Source organism: Eulemur rufifrons, chromosome 3 (genome assembly GCF_041146395.1).
Source record: "Eulemur rufifrons isolate Redbay chromosome 3, OSU_ERuf_1, whole genome shotgun sequence".
NCBI lineage: Eukaryota > Metazoa > Chordata > Mammalia > Primates > Lemuridae > Eulemur > Eulemur rufifrons.
Window position 1 is genome coordinate 67,392,102 of NC_090985.1, and position 15,914 is coordinate 67,408,015.

Here is a 15,914-nt window from a genome sequence, read left to right on the forward strand (position 1 = left end):
AAGATGAATCATAAAATAAGAAAAATTTTAGGTAAATGTGGCCTTGGACATTTTACATTGCCACTCCCTCAACTTGTACAAGCTAAAGAATAAAAGAGGCCACAAAACATTTCTTAGTGAAAAAGGCAGTAAGGAAAGCAAAGCAGCTGAGTGGTGATGGAAAGAACACAGCAGAAAATATAAAAACGTAGAGTTATGAAAGAAACCAAGAGATGATGATACTAACTCTAGTATGAAGTTTAAGGAACATCAAAGAATAACAAATAAATTAGAAAGACAGTAATCTATTAGACCTTTTTTACATCCAAATAAAAGACTAATCCCTAATTCTTTAGAGTTTTAAATCTGACAGAGAACACCTATTTACCTTTGAATTTGTCTCATTTCTTTAAACTTAACAACTGATTCCCATCTGAATAAATATTTAAAAATTCTTAATTATTAAAGCAAGTTTCTTAGCTGCACTTTGATGAGTGCTATATAAAAAGCTTCACTGCATTAATCCCATCAATACCAAGGTTACTACAATCAAGTTCATTTTATAAGCATTAATTAAATTTAACACATTATTACAATGACAAAAAGACTGAATCATTTCACTTCTTTGAGAATAATTACATCGAAATGGTTATTCCAAAAGCTTTTAGTAACAAGGGGGAAAAATTAAAAACATTTAAATATTCCAACACAGAACAGAATATCTAAGATCCAACATAAATAAAAGTATCAGTGAATAGGGTACCATCTTGGTCTATGAATGATGTTTTCAACAATGGGCTTACAAGTTTTTAAAATTCTACTAACAGGACACTGGTTAAAGTTCATCTTTGATATATTTCTAAAAAGCCTATTAGTAAATAGCTTTGTCATAAAACTGATTTAAGGTAGTTGTGTTTTTCAGTAGCATTCAGAACAATTCAGCACTTGGTAGGAATACTTAGATCGGCACACTGTAAGCTAAAATATAATTGTGTAACATTTTGTAAACTAGCTGCAATTTTCAGTAGCTGTGTTTACCAACCGTGTAACAGAATTATAATGTTCTCCTAAGCCATATGCATGTCTCATATATCTGAAATGAAGAAAGAAGATATGAGTAGTTTTGATGAAAGTAATTTATTGTATATAAATGCTTAGTATGTATATAAACCAAACACTCTGAATGACTCAGGTCACAGGGGTATCATTCAGTAGACTATATGGATGTATTAATTAAGAGCTCAACACTATCTGAAAAGGATCAGCAGTCAGCAAGATCAGGTTCAATCACTGCAGGAAAAGTGGAAAGGCTGAGATGCTGAGTGCCGACTAACCTTAAACTTTCACCTAAATTGTAGCCGTTAATGACTGACTACCTTAGTGGTTTAGTTAATAAACACTAGAGCCAACAGCAAACTCTCTATGCTGTGTTTCAGAAGAGATGTCTCAATCATGTAAAATATTTTCACAACGTGATGAAAAAATCTCTAAGGAATAAACAGGCAACATGAATATATCTCAGCTTTAACACTTGTTGAAACTTTCAGCATGATTAAATGTCAAACCAGGACAATACACAAACCAGTCCTAAAATTTTGTAACCTTTAGAAATGACTTTATTCTTAACTCATACACACTAATAAATCACTAGGGCTTACAAAATTATATAAATCACATATTTTGATAATGCTGTCTAGTTCTGTAATTGCCTTTAACATAAAAGAAGAATTAACTCAGCTGAAGATATTTTGATTAATCAACATATACAACCTAAAATCTTTTATATTCCTTTTTGTTCTAATTATGAAAAATAAAACAGTAAAAATTTCTAGGTACTTACACAAGTATTAATGGTTTTTTTGGATATTCTTCACCAACTACAATAGGAGGAGAATCTGCCTGTATTATCTCTATTGGTGTTTGTAAAATGTGAGACAGAGCTCTTAGCTATAGGAAAAAAAATGTATTAGTAAGGAAAACAAAAATGTAAATCACATTCAACTTATAAACCACTGAAGTACACATGAACAAGGCAACCAGTCAGAGCAGGGATGTGCTCTCATCAACTACACTGAGAGCCTGGCACATAGTGGACACTTAATAAATACTTGCTGAATAAACAAATAAATATAATACAGGTTGTGTTATCACTCATCCAAAATGCTTGGGACCAGAAGTGTTTTGGATTTTGGATGTTTTCAGATTTTGAAATATTTGCGTATACTACATAATGAGAAATCTTAGGGATGGGACCCAAGTCTAAACACAAAATTCATTTATGTTTCAAATACACCTTACATACGTAGCCTGAAAGTAATTTTATATAGTATTTTTAATAATTTTGTACAAGAAACAAAGTTTTGACTGCGTTTTTACTATAACCTGTCACATGAGGTCAGGTGTGGAATTTTTCACTTGTGGCGCAATATTGGGACTCAAAAAGTTTTGGATTTTAGACAGTTTTTGGATTTCAAATTTTTGGATTAGAGATGCTCAAATTATACTTATTAAATTAAATGCGGAGGTTTCTCAACAGCTTTGTAAAAATATCAGTGCCAAACTTAATGAAGTGGATGATGGGTAAATTGGGTTTATTGTACTCATCTCTACTTTTGAACATGTTTAAAAATTTCCATAATAAAAAGATTTTTAAGATAACCACTGTCCAAGCACTAGATCAAATCAATTACAATGTGGGAGGGGAAAGAGCAGGGCAGAACAGGAGGTTCATTTTTTTAAAAGAGTTTCAGAAGATTCTAATGTACAACCAGTGTTGAGAACCACTGTTATATAATTTTCGAGGCATAAGTAAAATGAATATGTATATGAATTGTACTGCTTTCTCAAGAAATTTCCATATGATTAACATATACAATTTTAAGTAATGTTATACCATGTAATATAAAATTAAAGCCTAAAGCAAGATGAATAGTTAATAATGAATATTAATGCTAATATTTTTTAAGACTTACTATAGCAAAGCACTTTAAGCACTTTATGTATATTAATTCATCCAATCCTCACAATAATATTATGGGATAGGTATTATTGTTATTTTAAAGATCTAGAATCTAAGGCAGAAAAAGATTAAGAGATTTGTCAAAGTTAAGCATTAGGAAATCAAATGCCCTACACTTAATTGGAGAAAGTTTGATTCTAGATCCCAAGTTCATAAACAAATTAATCATTAACAGTCCTCACTCACAGTGCTCTGATCTATCTATTAACAAGAACACTCCATCAAAAACATAGTCCTTTTTGGGGTCTTGAAAGAATGTGAGAAATTACTTCAGAAATATGGCAAGCATTCTATGATGCACAGTAGCAAACTTAATCCCATACTCTATTTTATAAGTAAAATGTTCCTATGAAGCATATTTTTCTTATAATAATTAAAATTTCCCCCATTGTAAAACCAGTAACTTATTTCAAATGAATTCATAATTTATGAGTAAATGTCCTTCAAAGGATGTTTTAAAAGGCTTTTCTTAAATAGACTTGATTAGGTTTCTAACACTTATCTGAATTTGTGATCCTTATAAGAAAGTTCAAGCATCTTTAATTATTCCTAATATAGTCAGAAAGCTAGTATGAAAACTTCCTGAGTTACAGAGACCCAGGAGAGGCATAGAAAACTAATGGATACAGTTCCCTCTGGTGGAGAGGTACAAATACAGCACTGCTAAAAAAATTTTTGGAGAAACATTGATGTCACATCTTCAAGCAACACAGTTCTCGAAGTGAATTATTTAAAGCCACAGACTATTCAAGATGTTCAGTCATATAATCATTATTATACAGTACTATTAATAATAGTGCTGCTGGATTCATCCACCTAGCTCTTCAGCTAAAAAACACTTACGCACATACTCCCTGCCTTATTTAATGTTCACAAATGCTCGACACAGGGGTTTTATTAATATTATCCCTATTCAATAATGAAGAAACTCAAGCTTGGGAGGTTGGCTGACTCCCCCAAAGCAGAGAAGTGGAAAGAAACGGCAGGACCCCAACCTAGGACTTGCCTTTTTATCCTCTCTTTCTAATTCCCGGGCTGCTTCATTACCACTTCGTTCACCTAAGTGTTTTGTTTATTTTGTTTTAATGAAACGAAGTTAACAGTAAGATTAAAAATTTAGAGCTAAAAGAAACTCTTGATAACTCCCTACAAGTACTGAACATAATGTTTTCTTACATATGAATTTTAACGTATCAACTGCTGCTTTCAAGTGAGTCATGTCATTATCAACTAGGAATTCAAAATACAATTTTATTAGATGTGTTGTGGTAGGATTTGGCCTGTAATTTCACATAAAAACATTTTTTCTATTTCTGATGTAAAGATGTTACTTTTCTATTAGTGACTTTTATCTGCTAAGCCATTGGGGCAAATTTTACTTTACTTTTCAGTAAAATTTTCACTTTTGTAAGTCCAGAAAACCAAATATATTGCAGCATCACAAATGAAAAGACTTACACAAATCTAACACCACCTTCTTCAACACACAGATCTAGCTCTAAGCTAGCTATTTCAAACGAAATAGTGCTTTGCTTCCTTAAGGTACATAACTTTAATCAAAGGCCTAACAATGTTAACTCCCTATTTCTTTGTCAATAGAGAAACAGCAAATATATAAAGAAAAGGAATCGTCAATGAGAAATTGAGATCAGCTGAAAAATGTTTGCAAACTACAGAAGGAATTTAGAAATTATTTAACAACCCACAATCACTGTGAATAATTACAAACTTACCTCAAGCTGACCTCCCCACGCAGCTGTGTTTACAATATCATCACAGTACTTTCTAAACTCTTCTGTAGAGAATAGATCAGAATATGGTACTTAATAATTTTCATAACTCATGTTAAAAGATCCCTTTTATAGCTTCCAAAATTCTTGATGAAAATGCCCAAGTTATGAACATCCTCTTTCTCTACCAGTACCTTCCAGAATTTAATCTATTTCCCAGATTCAAACTTAATTCACCCCAACTTACCACCATCTTTCCATTCAAGAGCAAATCAATCCATTTCTGTTTCTCTCCCTCAGCCTTAGGCCCAGGGACTTTATCTATGTAACAAGCCTACTTTCCTCTCATTACCTGAAGCAATGATCCCCAAATTACCACCATTTGAACTATCTTGACATGTGTTTTGAAGCCCAAACCTGCATCCAAAAGAATAGCATGAAAGACTAAAAAATGTAGCCCCTATCCAATCAGTTTCACTGTAGGACCCTATGAGAGATGTCTGAAGACAATCAGGGTAAAAGTACAAATGAGTTGAAATTCCTTCCCCAGAGGAAGGAAATAGTAATTTCAAATAGTGCCTCCACTTGTTATTTTGGAAGCACCTAATTATTTGCATAAATATCAGTTCTAGCCAAGGAAAGGGCTTTTCAGAGCAGCCCTAAGGGAAGGAGTAAAATATCTAATCACTGAATTTACAAGCAGCATACCTTGTGCATACACCTTAATATACGGCATGTTAAAATGGGAAACAAACATCCCATATAGTGGGGGTGGGAGGGAATTATGGATATCTAGAAGAAAGATATGTCCCATATTTCGTCTCATTTACTGTTAAATCCTCAGTGTTCAGAACAGGCCTAGAATAGTGCTTGGCACACAGTGGCCTTCAATAAATATTGGTTGAACGAATGAAAATAATTAACTCTTTTGTCTTTTTTTCTGACTCAGCATACAAACTGTTGATAGATCTCAAGAATGACTATAGGTATATCTAATTCTGTAGCCAATTAATTTCCCATAAATGTCATATTGGAAATGTTAACATATTTCTTGCTGTTTTAGGCCATTGCTATTTTCTAAATTACCAATTTGCTTTGGGACACAAAAACACATTTTTCCATTTATCTTGATATATGCAGAGGTAACATCGCAAATGGCTCTGCTGTAATTTATCTCCAAAATGATTACTAAATCATTGAAACTCCCCAGCTCTGTTAGTTGTAGGGGCATTTGAGAGGAGGTGGCAGTTTGTACGCTGACTTTGCTCTACTTCCTTCCAAGGAGGGCAGACTCCATTAAGGGAAAATCAACCTTAACCTTCCCCTCTTCAACTCGTCCTGGCTATAAGACTTGCTCCCAGTGGATACTGCCAAACCTGTCTTCTTCTCTCAAGTACTAACTTTCCTCCATTCCATTCTTTACTCCCCTGAAACTCTTTCCTACTTTTACTTCCTCTCTTCCTCATTTGATAGTTGTGCATTTTTTACCTCCCCATAAATATTTTAATCTTAATTATCAAAAGTATACAGAATAAAGGAGGTTGTTAACTCATTTGTTTCTGGTTTTGCAAAGTCAAATTTTACTTAAATATTGATCTTCCTAATTACAGCTAATTGAGAATAAAATTTAATCTCCCCAAAGGATAGGCTAAAAAGGAGAAATTAGTTTTCCTAATCATTCTCTGCTTATGGTCTTCAGGACCTATATATACTTCCAGAGACTGGTCAAAGCTTACCTTCCTCTATGTTTAATTTTGTTAAATATGAATTTAACATATTTTTTAAATAACAACAACTAATCCTGTTCCTATTTTTATCTTATATAAAACGATTACTATATTTTAACTACAAAATGGCTAAGTACTTAAGAGATCTTAATAAAGCAAAACGTACCAGGATGTATTAAAATTGTAGAAAATAATTCTGCCTAAATTTTGTGGTGTTTTTTTCCTCACTAGGGTTTGTATGGGTTCATTTTATGCTCAGTCCCAGGAAGCACTTTATTTAAAAACCACAACCACTAATAGCAATAATAAAACACAGTAAAGAAAAATAAATTACCTGGAGTATACATATCTCCAGTATTGGGATTTGTTAAAAATGGCAGAAAGTCTTCCACATGGCTTTGCATATATCCAGCAGTTTGACATCTTAAGGCAACCACAGTAAGAGTGCCATCCTGTTCTTTCAGTTGATCTTCAATGGCTCTATACATACAGTGGCCATCAGATGGAATCTGTTTAATTTCCAACTGTCTAGCTGACAATATTTGAGCAAGTTTTTCACTTTCTACATGTCTGGCTCCAGATAAGTTCTCAATTTCAGCTTCAGCTATCCTTTCTTCTCGCTCCTTTTCCAATGCAGCTTTTTTTTCCTAAAAAGAAAAGAACACAGGAGAATTAATTAGTAAGAATTAGGCTAATTCTCATTTATTAAGGAAATAGGGATATAAGAGTCTCAAAACTTTTTGCCATTATTCTCCCTTCTCCCAAAAGCACCACCACGTTGATCATCTCATCATTTATAAAACTATATGCCAAGTTTCTAAAAACTTTACTTACTGATTTCAAAATACTGTCTTAAGACTGAGTTGTCCTAAACCTTAAAGCACATTATTATTGTATTTAAGCCCATGCTAATCCAAGCTTCTTAACCTACCACTCCACCAGTGGGGTGCTAATCTGCTAAAGTGTTTAGTAGGGTACAGGCAGTTTTTTATCTAGCTTTTTTTTTTTTTAAAAAAGTGTGTATATATACATACACATATTTAATAGATAAAAACATTCTTCTTTAAAAAAATTAAAATATTACAGATAGACTAAAGCTCCCCCTAAAAAACACTGCCATCCCAGTTCTTGGTGCAGAGGTTTGGTGTGTATCCTTCTAGATTATTTTTCTATGCATTTTAATTAATATGGTATACTCATGGAAAACATATAGAAATTTTTTTTAACAAAAGTGCTATCATGTATTACATTCTGCAATGTGCTTTCATTATTCAAATGTCTTAAGAGATCCTCCTTCTTATGCATGGCAGCATATGCAAGGATGGGGGGAGGTGAGATCAATGGGAGATTCGTGACATGAAGAATAGATAAGAGGTGGGATGGGAAGGTTAGGGAAGGAAGAGAAAAAAAATCCTGATAGCTGGACTAGTAAGGATCACAAGCCAGAAAGCACTATATGTTTCACAGCTAGAAATAGTTCACAGAGCTACAGTACCAGAGAAAAAGATCAAGAGATGAGGCTGGGGCAATAAAGAAAGGTATACAGTTAGTATATATTAAGTCTATGCTTACACAGTGTTAAAAAAACTAGAAGGATATACAAAAAATATTTCTAGTGCTTTTCTCTAGATGACTGAATTCCAAAATAACTTGTATTTTGGTGTGTGTGTGCTTTTCTGCATCTTTCTAATTCTCTACTGTTTGTTTTGTTTGTATACTCAGGGAGGAAACTGCTTTTCAATTTAAAAGAATAAAACAATTAAACAAAATTCTGCAAATCTTTATGTTAATAGTAAATTACAGTAAAGGATTTCGTAGACCAGAAGTAGGGAAAGGTAAAGACTTTCATACTCCTAAGCTCTAACCGCTTAGGGCAAAAGAAATGAATGGGAAGGCAAATTTCAATTAAACTTACTGCCATACACTTGTACTAACTACTTGTTACGTGCCATGCTAGATGAACCTGAAGTGATTTCCAAATTACCTGAATCAAAAGCAGCATTATCTTCCTAATAAAACATAAGCCTATTTAAGATTTTTCCTCCCAACTGAAACCATAACAGAAGTAATATGAACCAATTTATATTACTGCATACCTACAACTGTGGAACACAGAGGCATAAAATCTTAAAACACAAGATGGCACTATTACTTTATAAAACACTAAAAAACAGTTTCAGAGGGGAGAGGAAGAATAAGCACCTTAGATATCATCTAATCCAAACCCCCTCATTTTCCTCTTCTGAGGAAACAGCACGCAGAAAGATTTCCAAAGGCCATACAGCTGGTTAGAGCAGAGCAGGGACCAAGCACAACACAGAGAACTCCTCTATCCAGGTACCTGAATCAGAATAAAAGTTGGAGCAGATGGGAGCTGGAGTTAATGATGTCATGTACTATTTACTGGAAGAGTGGAACTTTATACTATCTGCAAAACTGTTTAAGGCTCTAAAATACTAATTCTAATCATTTTGGGTTTTTTCCACATGCTCTGCTTTAGTATTACAAAGCAACTGACTTTCCTTCCCAGGGCACTAGATAAGAAATCCACTGGATTCTTTTCCCAGCAATGTATAGTTTCCCAATGGTATTAGGCACATTAGTTTCTACAACCATAGTACTGGAGATCAAATGGCACTAATAAGGTCTAATGAAAACATATGTAAGATAAAAATAGCATATATAAGATAAAAATAGCATGTAAATCATAAATATATTGCTGGTAAAACTAGATATATGTTGAAATATTAATACAGCAAAAGCTCAAAAAGAAAAAGAGCTGGGCACTAGTCCTGGGTTTGTATCCAACTTTCAGTATGCCATTGAGATAACCTCCATCTCAGCTTTCTTGTTTGTAAAACAAGCTCTCAAATTTCATATTTTTGGAACCCAGGTCTTCTAAGTTCTACTTTGGACTCTTTTTTTTTTTTTTCTCTTTTTGAGACAGGGTCTCTCTCTGTTGCCATGGCTAGAGTGCAGTGGTGTGATCACAGCTCACAGCAACCTCAAACTCCTGGGCTCAAGTGATCCTCCTGCCTCAGCCTCCCTAGTTGCTGAGACTAGAAACACGCTTGGCTAATTTTTTTTTATTTTTTGTAGAGGTTGGTCTCCAACTCCTGGCCCAAGCAATTCACCCCCGGCCTTGGCTACCCAAAGTGCTGGAATTATAGGCACTCGGCCTACTTTGGACTCTCTCTACCATACCAAAAAGCTTCTTAGTTCTTTGCATTAAATAAAATACCCTATGTTTTTCTAGATTAAAAATAAGAAATGTGCTCTACAATATTCCATGACAGTCTTACAATAAATCTTCATAAACTTTTATCATGTTTTTCTTTCAGAGTTGTATCTTTCCAAAAAATAAACACCATCAGCTAATTGGCTTTTCATTCCTTGGTGCCTTTAGCAAAAAGAGAGGTTCCAAATAATATGATACTCAATTATTCATCCCTGATTTCAGGTTCCATTTTCTTAAGTATTACAAACTTTTAGTGTTTTCTGTTCCAGAATCCCATTAAGGATAACCAAGTAATAAGAAACTGGGCATTACCTCTAGGGCATCTTCTCTGCCAACTGTCAAACTAGCTGACTATAAAAGATACTAAATTTTTTGAGGGTATAACTGAAAAGATTATTAATTTTAGCTGTGCAGTATTTTAGGGAAAAAAGTAACAAAATTTTTGAGAAAAGTAAAGGAGTTTTCTTTTTATTTGTTTTGTTGCCTAAGGGTCCAGGTGGGGATGAAAAAGTTTTGATAAAGACAGGAAGGAGTTGTGTCCATATGTTTTCCAGAATTAAATAGGCTATTACAAGATGTTTCAATTACTAACTAGAGATGATTCCAATAAATGTTTTGTTATGCTACTGGCACACAAAAATTGTCCTTCATTTTTGATCTATAGAAGCCAGATGACAATTGTGGGATCATCATAAAAAGAATTCATACCATAAGCAGATATCCTGCAAGATACCATGAGATCTAAATCTCATGATTTTATGAAATTCACAATCATATTTACTCAAAAATAAAATTCTATACAAGTGTGAGAAATGTTTGACTATTTGCAACTTAATCCACTTTCAAACAAAAAAGACATTCCTCATAGTTTAACTTTTTAAGAAGCATGCTATGCAGTACTTAACACAGTAAACAATATTATCACTTGTTGACCCATTAGTTCTCCAGGCCTTGTGTTAAGGGATTTGGAAATAGTATATTATTTAATATTCACAGTAACCCTATGAAGTAGGTATTACTTGCCCCCATTTAATAGATGTGAAAATGAGACTTAAAGAAGTTAAGAATCTTATGTAAAGTACAACAGTAAGTGAAATTTAAAGCTCATCTGTCTGACACTAAACTCCATACTCTACTAAATTAAGCACTACTAAATCATAAGATGGAAAGCTAATTTAAAAATATGTGTTTAAATCCCAGAACACATCAAATGTCAGTAAAATAATTTGGGAACTAAAAAGATTGGATTTAATCCTCTTTTTCTTTTTCAAAGTCAAATGGCCTTACCTAACTAATCTCATTCCTATGTTGATATCATGAGCTTGCAACTTCCAATAAATGTTTCCTTACAGCTCTTTGATAACGTAATATTTCATTCTCTCATTTGTTTTTGTGTATGATATTTCTCCTATTTGGAATATCCAACCTAAATAATTATATTTCCTTCAAATTCCAACCCATTATTTTAACACTTAGCATGATGAACTTTACCTTCTTTACATATTCATCATAATTAACCATTATAGAGACACCTACATAATTATCTGAGAATTTTGTATACCTAAATATCTTAACTTCTAGGTTCAAATTCTTGTTTCTTATTCAATACCATAGTTTTTAACCAAGGTTGTGTATCAGAATCACCTGGGCCCATATTCTGAAAATTCTGAATTAGTAAGTCTGGGATAATCTATTTGTTTTAGAAATAAAAAAATCCTTTGTACTCCTGCTTCCCAGTCCTATCCTCCTATGAGAATTGCAAACTGAACGTGCTATTTTATATTATCTTATGCCCTTTTCCTCTCTATAAAATGGGGATAAGAAACCCTACTTCACAGGATTATTGTCAGTATTAAATCAGGTTTCATATAAGCAGCTTACATAGTATCTGGTACATAGCAAGTGCTTAATAAATGTTAGTTCAGGTCTCTTGACAAGGAAATCCATCTTTTTCTTTTTTCACTTCTTTCCTATACAACACCGACAATAGTATTGAGCACACAGCACTAACTTATATACTTGGTGACATGACTTTCATACCCGTCTCTTTTGTGCTTTTGATATCCGAGGTGGCTGATTCTCAAGTACCAAGTTTGAAATGTTAACAGCAACACAATCTATCTGAAGGAAACAAAAAGCATTAAGTCAATGAAAAACACTTTTAAATTATTACTGAAAGTATTAGGTTATTAAATTATTATTGAAAATCACAAATACAGCCAATCCTACATTTCAAATTTGAATAATAGCACTAGACACCATCTTAGATAATAAGGTTTCATCTCCTTTCTATATTTTTTGTGGGAGAATCTGCCAGGTTCCCAAGAAGCTTCCTTATAGCTCTTCAAAGATAATGTTCATGCCTGCATGCTTTCCTTCCTTCTTAGAATGCCTACTCCATTAATGTAAATATAGTACTATATTTGCTGTAAGGGCCAATTCATTCAGCGCGCCACTCTTCCTTTCTCTGAATGCTGATAGTACATATAAGACATAGGTCCTGTGCTGGCTCATGGCTCAGTTCATTACTACTTTCATAACCACAAATGTGGCAGCAAGGTCCTTCTCCATCTTTATCAGCCAGAACCTGATGAGCACTGATTCTTGACCCTAGTAATAACTTGAGATTTTCCTATCCTTTCCCATCTACAAAATGATAACTGCAGACAGAAAATATATTTAATTTAAAATATTAAATATTACAACCAATCCTAAAGAACAAAGATGCTAGAGTCCTAGCTATTAGGATGAGTAGCTAGTATTTTATTACTGCAACTGTAACTTAGGCCAGTTTTCAGTATAATATGTACATAAAACAACTGAAGGCCTTTAATACACAGAGACAGAAGTCTTCAAAGACTATGTTCCAAATGATCAAAATATCTTAATCAGATAAAGACTTAAAAGAGGGGTTAATCAACTTCAGTGAAATTACGAATCTTATGATTTTTTGGAAGAATCTACTAAAATTTACAAATTGCCATACTGACAATAGGCAAGATACAGAGATGCATATCAAAAACAAAAAAAGAGCAATGATATAAAAATTTAGGTAGTATTCAGAAAAGAAAACAAGTTTAAGTTAATGAGAAAGACAACAGTTCTATTTGAATAGGAGTCTGTATTTTACCATTTGGACACTATGTAGCTTAAGAATCAAACATGTTTGTCCTTGGAAACCTAGCAAAGAAATCTCAAAATTGAAAGGCCTGAGAGAGTAAAAACTATCTTACTAATAGAAAAGATAGAGAGACAATTAAGAATATCACAATTGTAACAACACAATTAAACACCTGGAGCATCATCCCTTGTTACCTGGAGATGAAGTATATTAAGGGCAAAAAAGACCAGAATCTTTGATGACTGGCTAATAACGTTAGAAAAATTTAGAATGTATTTAATGTAAGGACATTGTAAAGCAATACAGATGAGCTGCTTCCCTGTCAACAGCAGACCAAAAATGAATGAAATATTACAAAATTAATTATGCCAGATAAAATTTGCACAGACATAAGAACTTTCTAACTATTAAAAGTGGAGTTATGTTATGGTACCTATGATCCTTCATATTCAAAGCCTATACAATAAACTACCACATTATACAAAGCTATAACAGAATCCAGGATTCACATCCTAGGGTAAGACAATTCTAATTTTGAATTCTAGTGTTGGCACTAAATAGGTATTATGACTTCAGGACAAAGTTTTTAATCTAAGCCTGTTTCTCACTTGAAAATGGGATTATCTACACCTACTTCACAGGTAATACCTCAGAGTATGTTACTGAGAATTAAATGAGATAATATGCAATACTTTAAACAAAGTGCTTAACACACATACATTAACCACAATGATAAAATAAATATTAGTTTGAAAGTTAGGATGATCCAATTTACTCAAGAAACATCAGTAAAGTTTCCATTCATTATAGTTTGGTCATAAAGCACTTTTATAATTTAAAAATGACTTCTCATTTGTTGTCCCATCTGATTCTTACAAGAACCTGTGATTAGGCAGCAGTGATCTTATTACAGGTGGGGAAATTTATGCTCAGGAAGATTAAGAAACTTTGCCCAGGTTACCATCTTATTCAGTGGCAAATCTGGGACTAGAAGTCTGGCCTTCCAACTTCCATTTGGTGAAGCTTTATCTTTTGAGCAAGTAAATAGGTAAAGAAGTGAAGTCCTTTCTTTCCTGATCTCCCTTACAAAAAAACACTGCCATGTAAACCTGGTCACAAAAATATTAATGAAAGGTGATGCATGAGCATGACTGAGTGACTTCATTTCCCTGCCAATTTTATGATTTTATATAATAAGTAGTACAACATAAGTGGAAAGTTGTTTTCAAATGCTATAGGCAAAGACAAACATTATTTCATATACCTTATTCTCCTTAGAAGTCAGCTTCAGTTGCTCCAATTCTTCTCTATGTTTCTGCTCCATTTCTTTTTCCAACTTAGCAACATCTTCAGTGAGTTGCTTCCTTCTCTTTTTGTCATTCTTGGGAACAGCATTCTTCATACCCTGAATTTTGGCTGAAAAGCCACCAAAATCATTAAGTCGGACACCCAGGAAAAAGAAGAAATGAGAAACAAGAACTAAGAAGGAGATGGTAAGGGGAGAAAGGTATAGAAAAAATAATATGGAAGCAATAAGAGTCATCACATAACAATCAGACAGCTACAGAGAAAAGCCCAGATGAAGCTGAGACCCCCCCCAAAAAAATTTTTTTAAAAACCCTCATTAACACAACCTAGAATTGGGGTTGTTTGATGGGACAGGAGGAAGAAACAGAAAAAAACTGAAGCAAGTTTTAAATCTTTCAAGCATACCTTCTGGGCCCTCAAAACTAAGATGAGGCAATTTAAAAACGTATCTATTAGGGCCAAGTGTCGGTAACTGGGACAGGAATAGGCAAGGGAGGCATAAGGGGATTGGGAGGAGACCAGTCTAGGTCCAAGACCCGTGACTTTGAAGTATTCTCTGACATCCGCACCCGGGCTGCGGTGCAGGATAGCGGGTACGCGGCAGGCCTCAGATGAGGAAACCTCCGAAGGCTGGGGGATTACGGGGCCGCTGGTGCAGGGAAGAAGGAGAAGAAGAGACCATATGCTACTCTGGAAAAGTCTGGGAGGACCCAGATAAATTGCCCCTTATGATTCCCCAGAAGAGATCCGCCACGCGCCCTTCCCTGGGTCTGAGCGGCTTCTAGCTTCCCACTTCCTTCCCCATCACCTTGCAACTCCTTCTTCTCTTTGCGATGCCTTCTCACCAGCTGCTCCTCCTCATCGAGCTCTTCGGTCAAGTCAGCCTCCATGTCAACTAGGTAGACCAGAGCACGAGCTGGAAAAATCTTGCACCACCCGCTAGCCCGCACCTTCTACCCCTCAACCCTCACCTGCGGCGCCATTGGCCCCGACTGGGACCCAGTCCCGCCTTCAAGGCGGCGCCACATCTAAGCCGAGCCATTGGAACAAGGGGAAAGTTGAACTTGATACCGCGCGTGCGTACTACCGTGACCCTGCTCTGATGGGTCGGGGAGACGGAGAAGGAACCAAAGGGCGCGGGGAGATGCGGCTGAGCCGGCTGGAGTTTGCAGCTTCGCGATTGGCTAGCGCACTAGAGCCCAAGGCTGCGCGCCCTGTCGTAAGGCGCGCAGAGATGACGTAACGGGAACCATTTTGAACGGTTATTTCGTTGGGTGCTTCGGGACTCCTTTAATCTTCGATTTGGGTCTGTAGCGCTAAGAAGAGCTGCTGGAAAGGTAAGAAAGAGAAACAAAACATTGTAATAAAACCGTCAATAATTATTAATGGGAATCTTTGGGATGCAGGGAATTAAGTTCTGTTTCTTTTTTTTAAGGTCGTAATACCGCAGTTCAGAAGAAAGAACCGCTAAGTAATCGAGAAAATGCCTCCTCTTGAAACGGATATAATGGTGCAAACAGAAGAGATAGAAAGGATTGAGACTCGTATAATACAGAGTCTTAAAGACTTATGTACAATGATAAAGAGGGTAATGTCAGAGCGCTTGGAAAGTATCAGGGAGTTGAGAGAGTTAACAGAAATGTGCAAGCTGGATTGGCCACAAAATCAAATTATTGAAGTAAATGCAAAACAAGACAAAGTCTCAGAGAACGCAAAGAAAAGGGGAAAAGAAATTAAGATAAGAAGAGAGGAGAAAAAGAGAGATCTAGAGGGCCGGTCCAGGAGATACAAT

The 15,914-nt window shown here is 34.8% G+C and overlaps 1 protein-coding gene across 3 annotated transcripts; it reads right to left on the reverse strand.

The window, feature by feature from the left end:
- Positions 1 to 642: 642 nt before the first annotated feature.
- On the reverse strand, positions 643 to 15,093 carry OTUD6B (OTU deubiquitinase 6B). 3 transcript variants are annotated; one of them, XM_069466238.1, is made up of 7 exons: positions 14,931 to 15,093; positions 14,079 to 14,230; positions 11,734 to 11,814; positions 6,790 to 7,102; positions 4,732 to 4,793; positions 1,820 to 1,926; positions 643 to 1,072 (listed from the first exon to the last, which is right to left on the reverse strand). In XM_069466238.1, the coding sequence occupies exons 1-7, from the start codon at positions 15,010 to 15,012 to the stop codon at positions 988 to 990; spliced, it is 882 nt and encodes a 293-aa protein (XP_069322339.1). In that variant the 5' UTR covers positions 15,013 to 15,093; the 3' UTR covers positions 643 to 987. The 3 variants fall into 3 exon arrangements, with proteins under 3 accessions (XP_069322339.1, XP_069322341.1, XP_069322342.1); XM_069466240.1 differs by lacking the exon at positions 11,734 to 11,814; XM_069466241.1 differs by lacking the exons at positions 11,734 to 11,814; positions 14,079 to 14,230; positions 14,931 to 15,093 and adding an exon at positions 8,658 to 8,669.
- Positions 15,094 to 15,914: the final 821 nt, after the last annotated feature.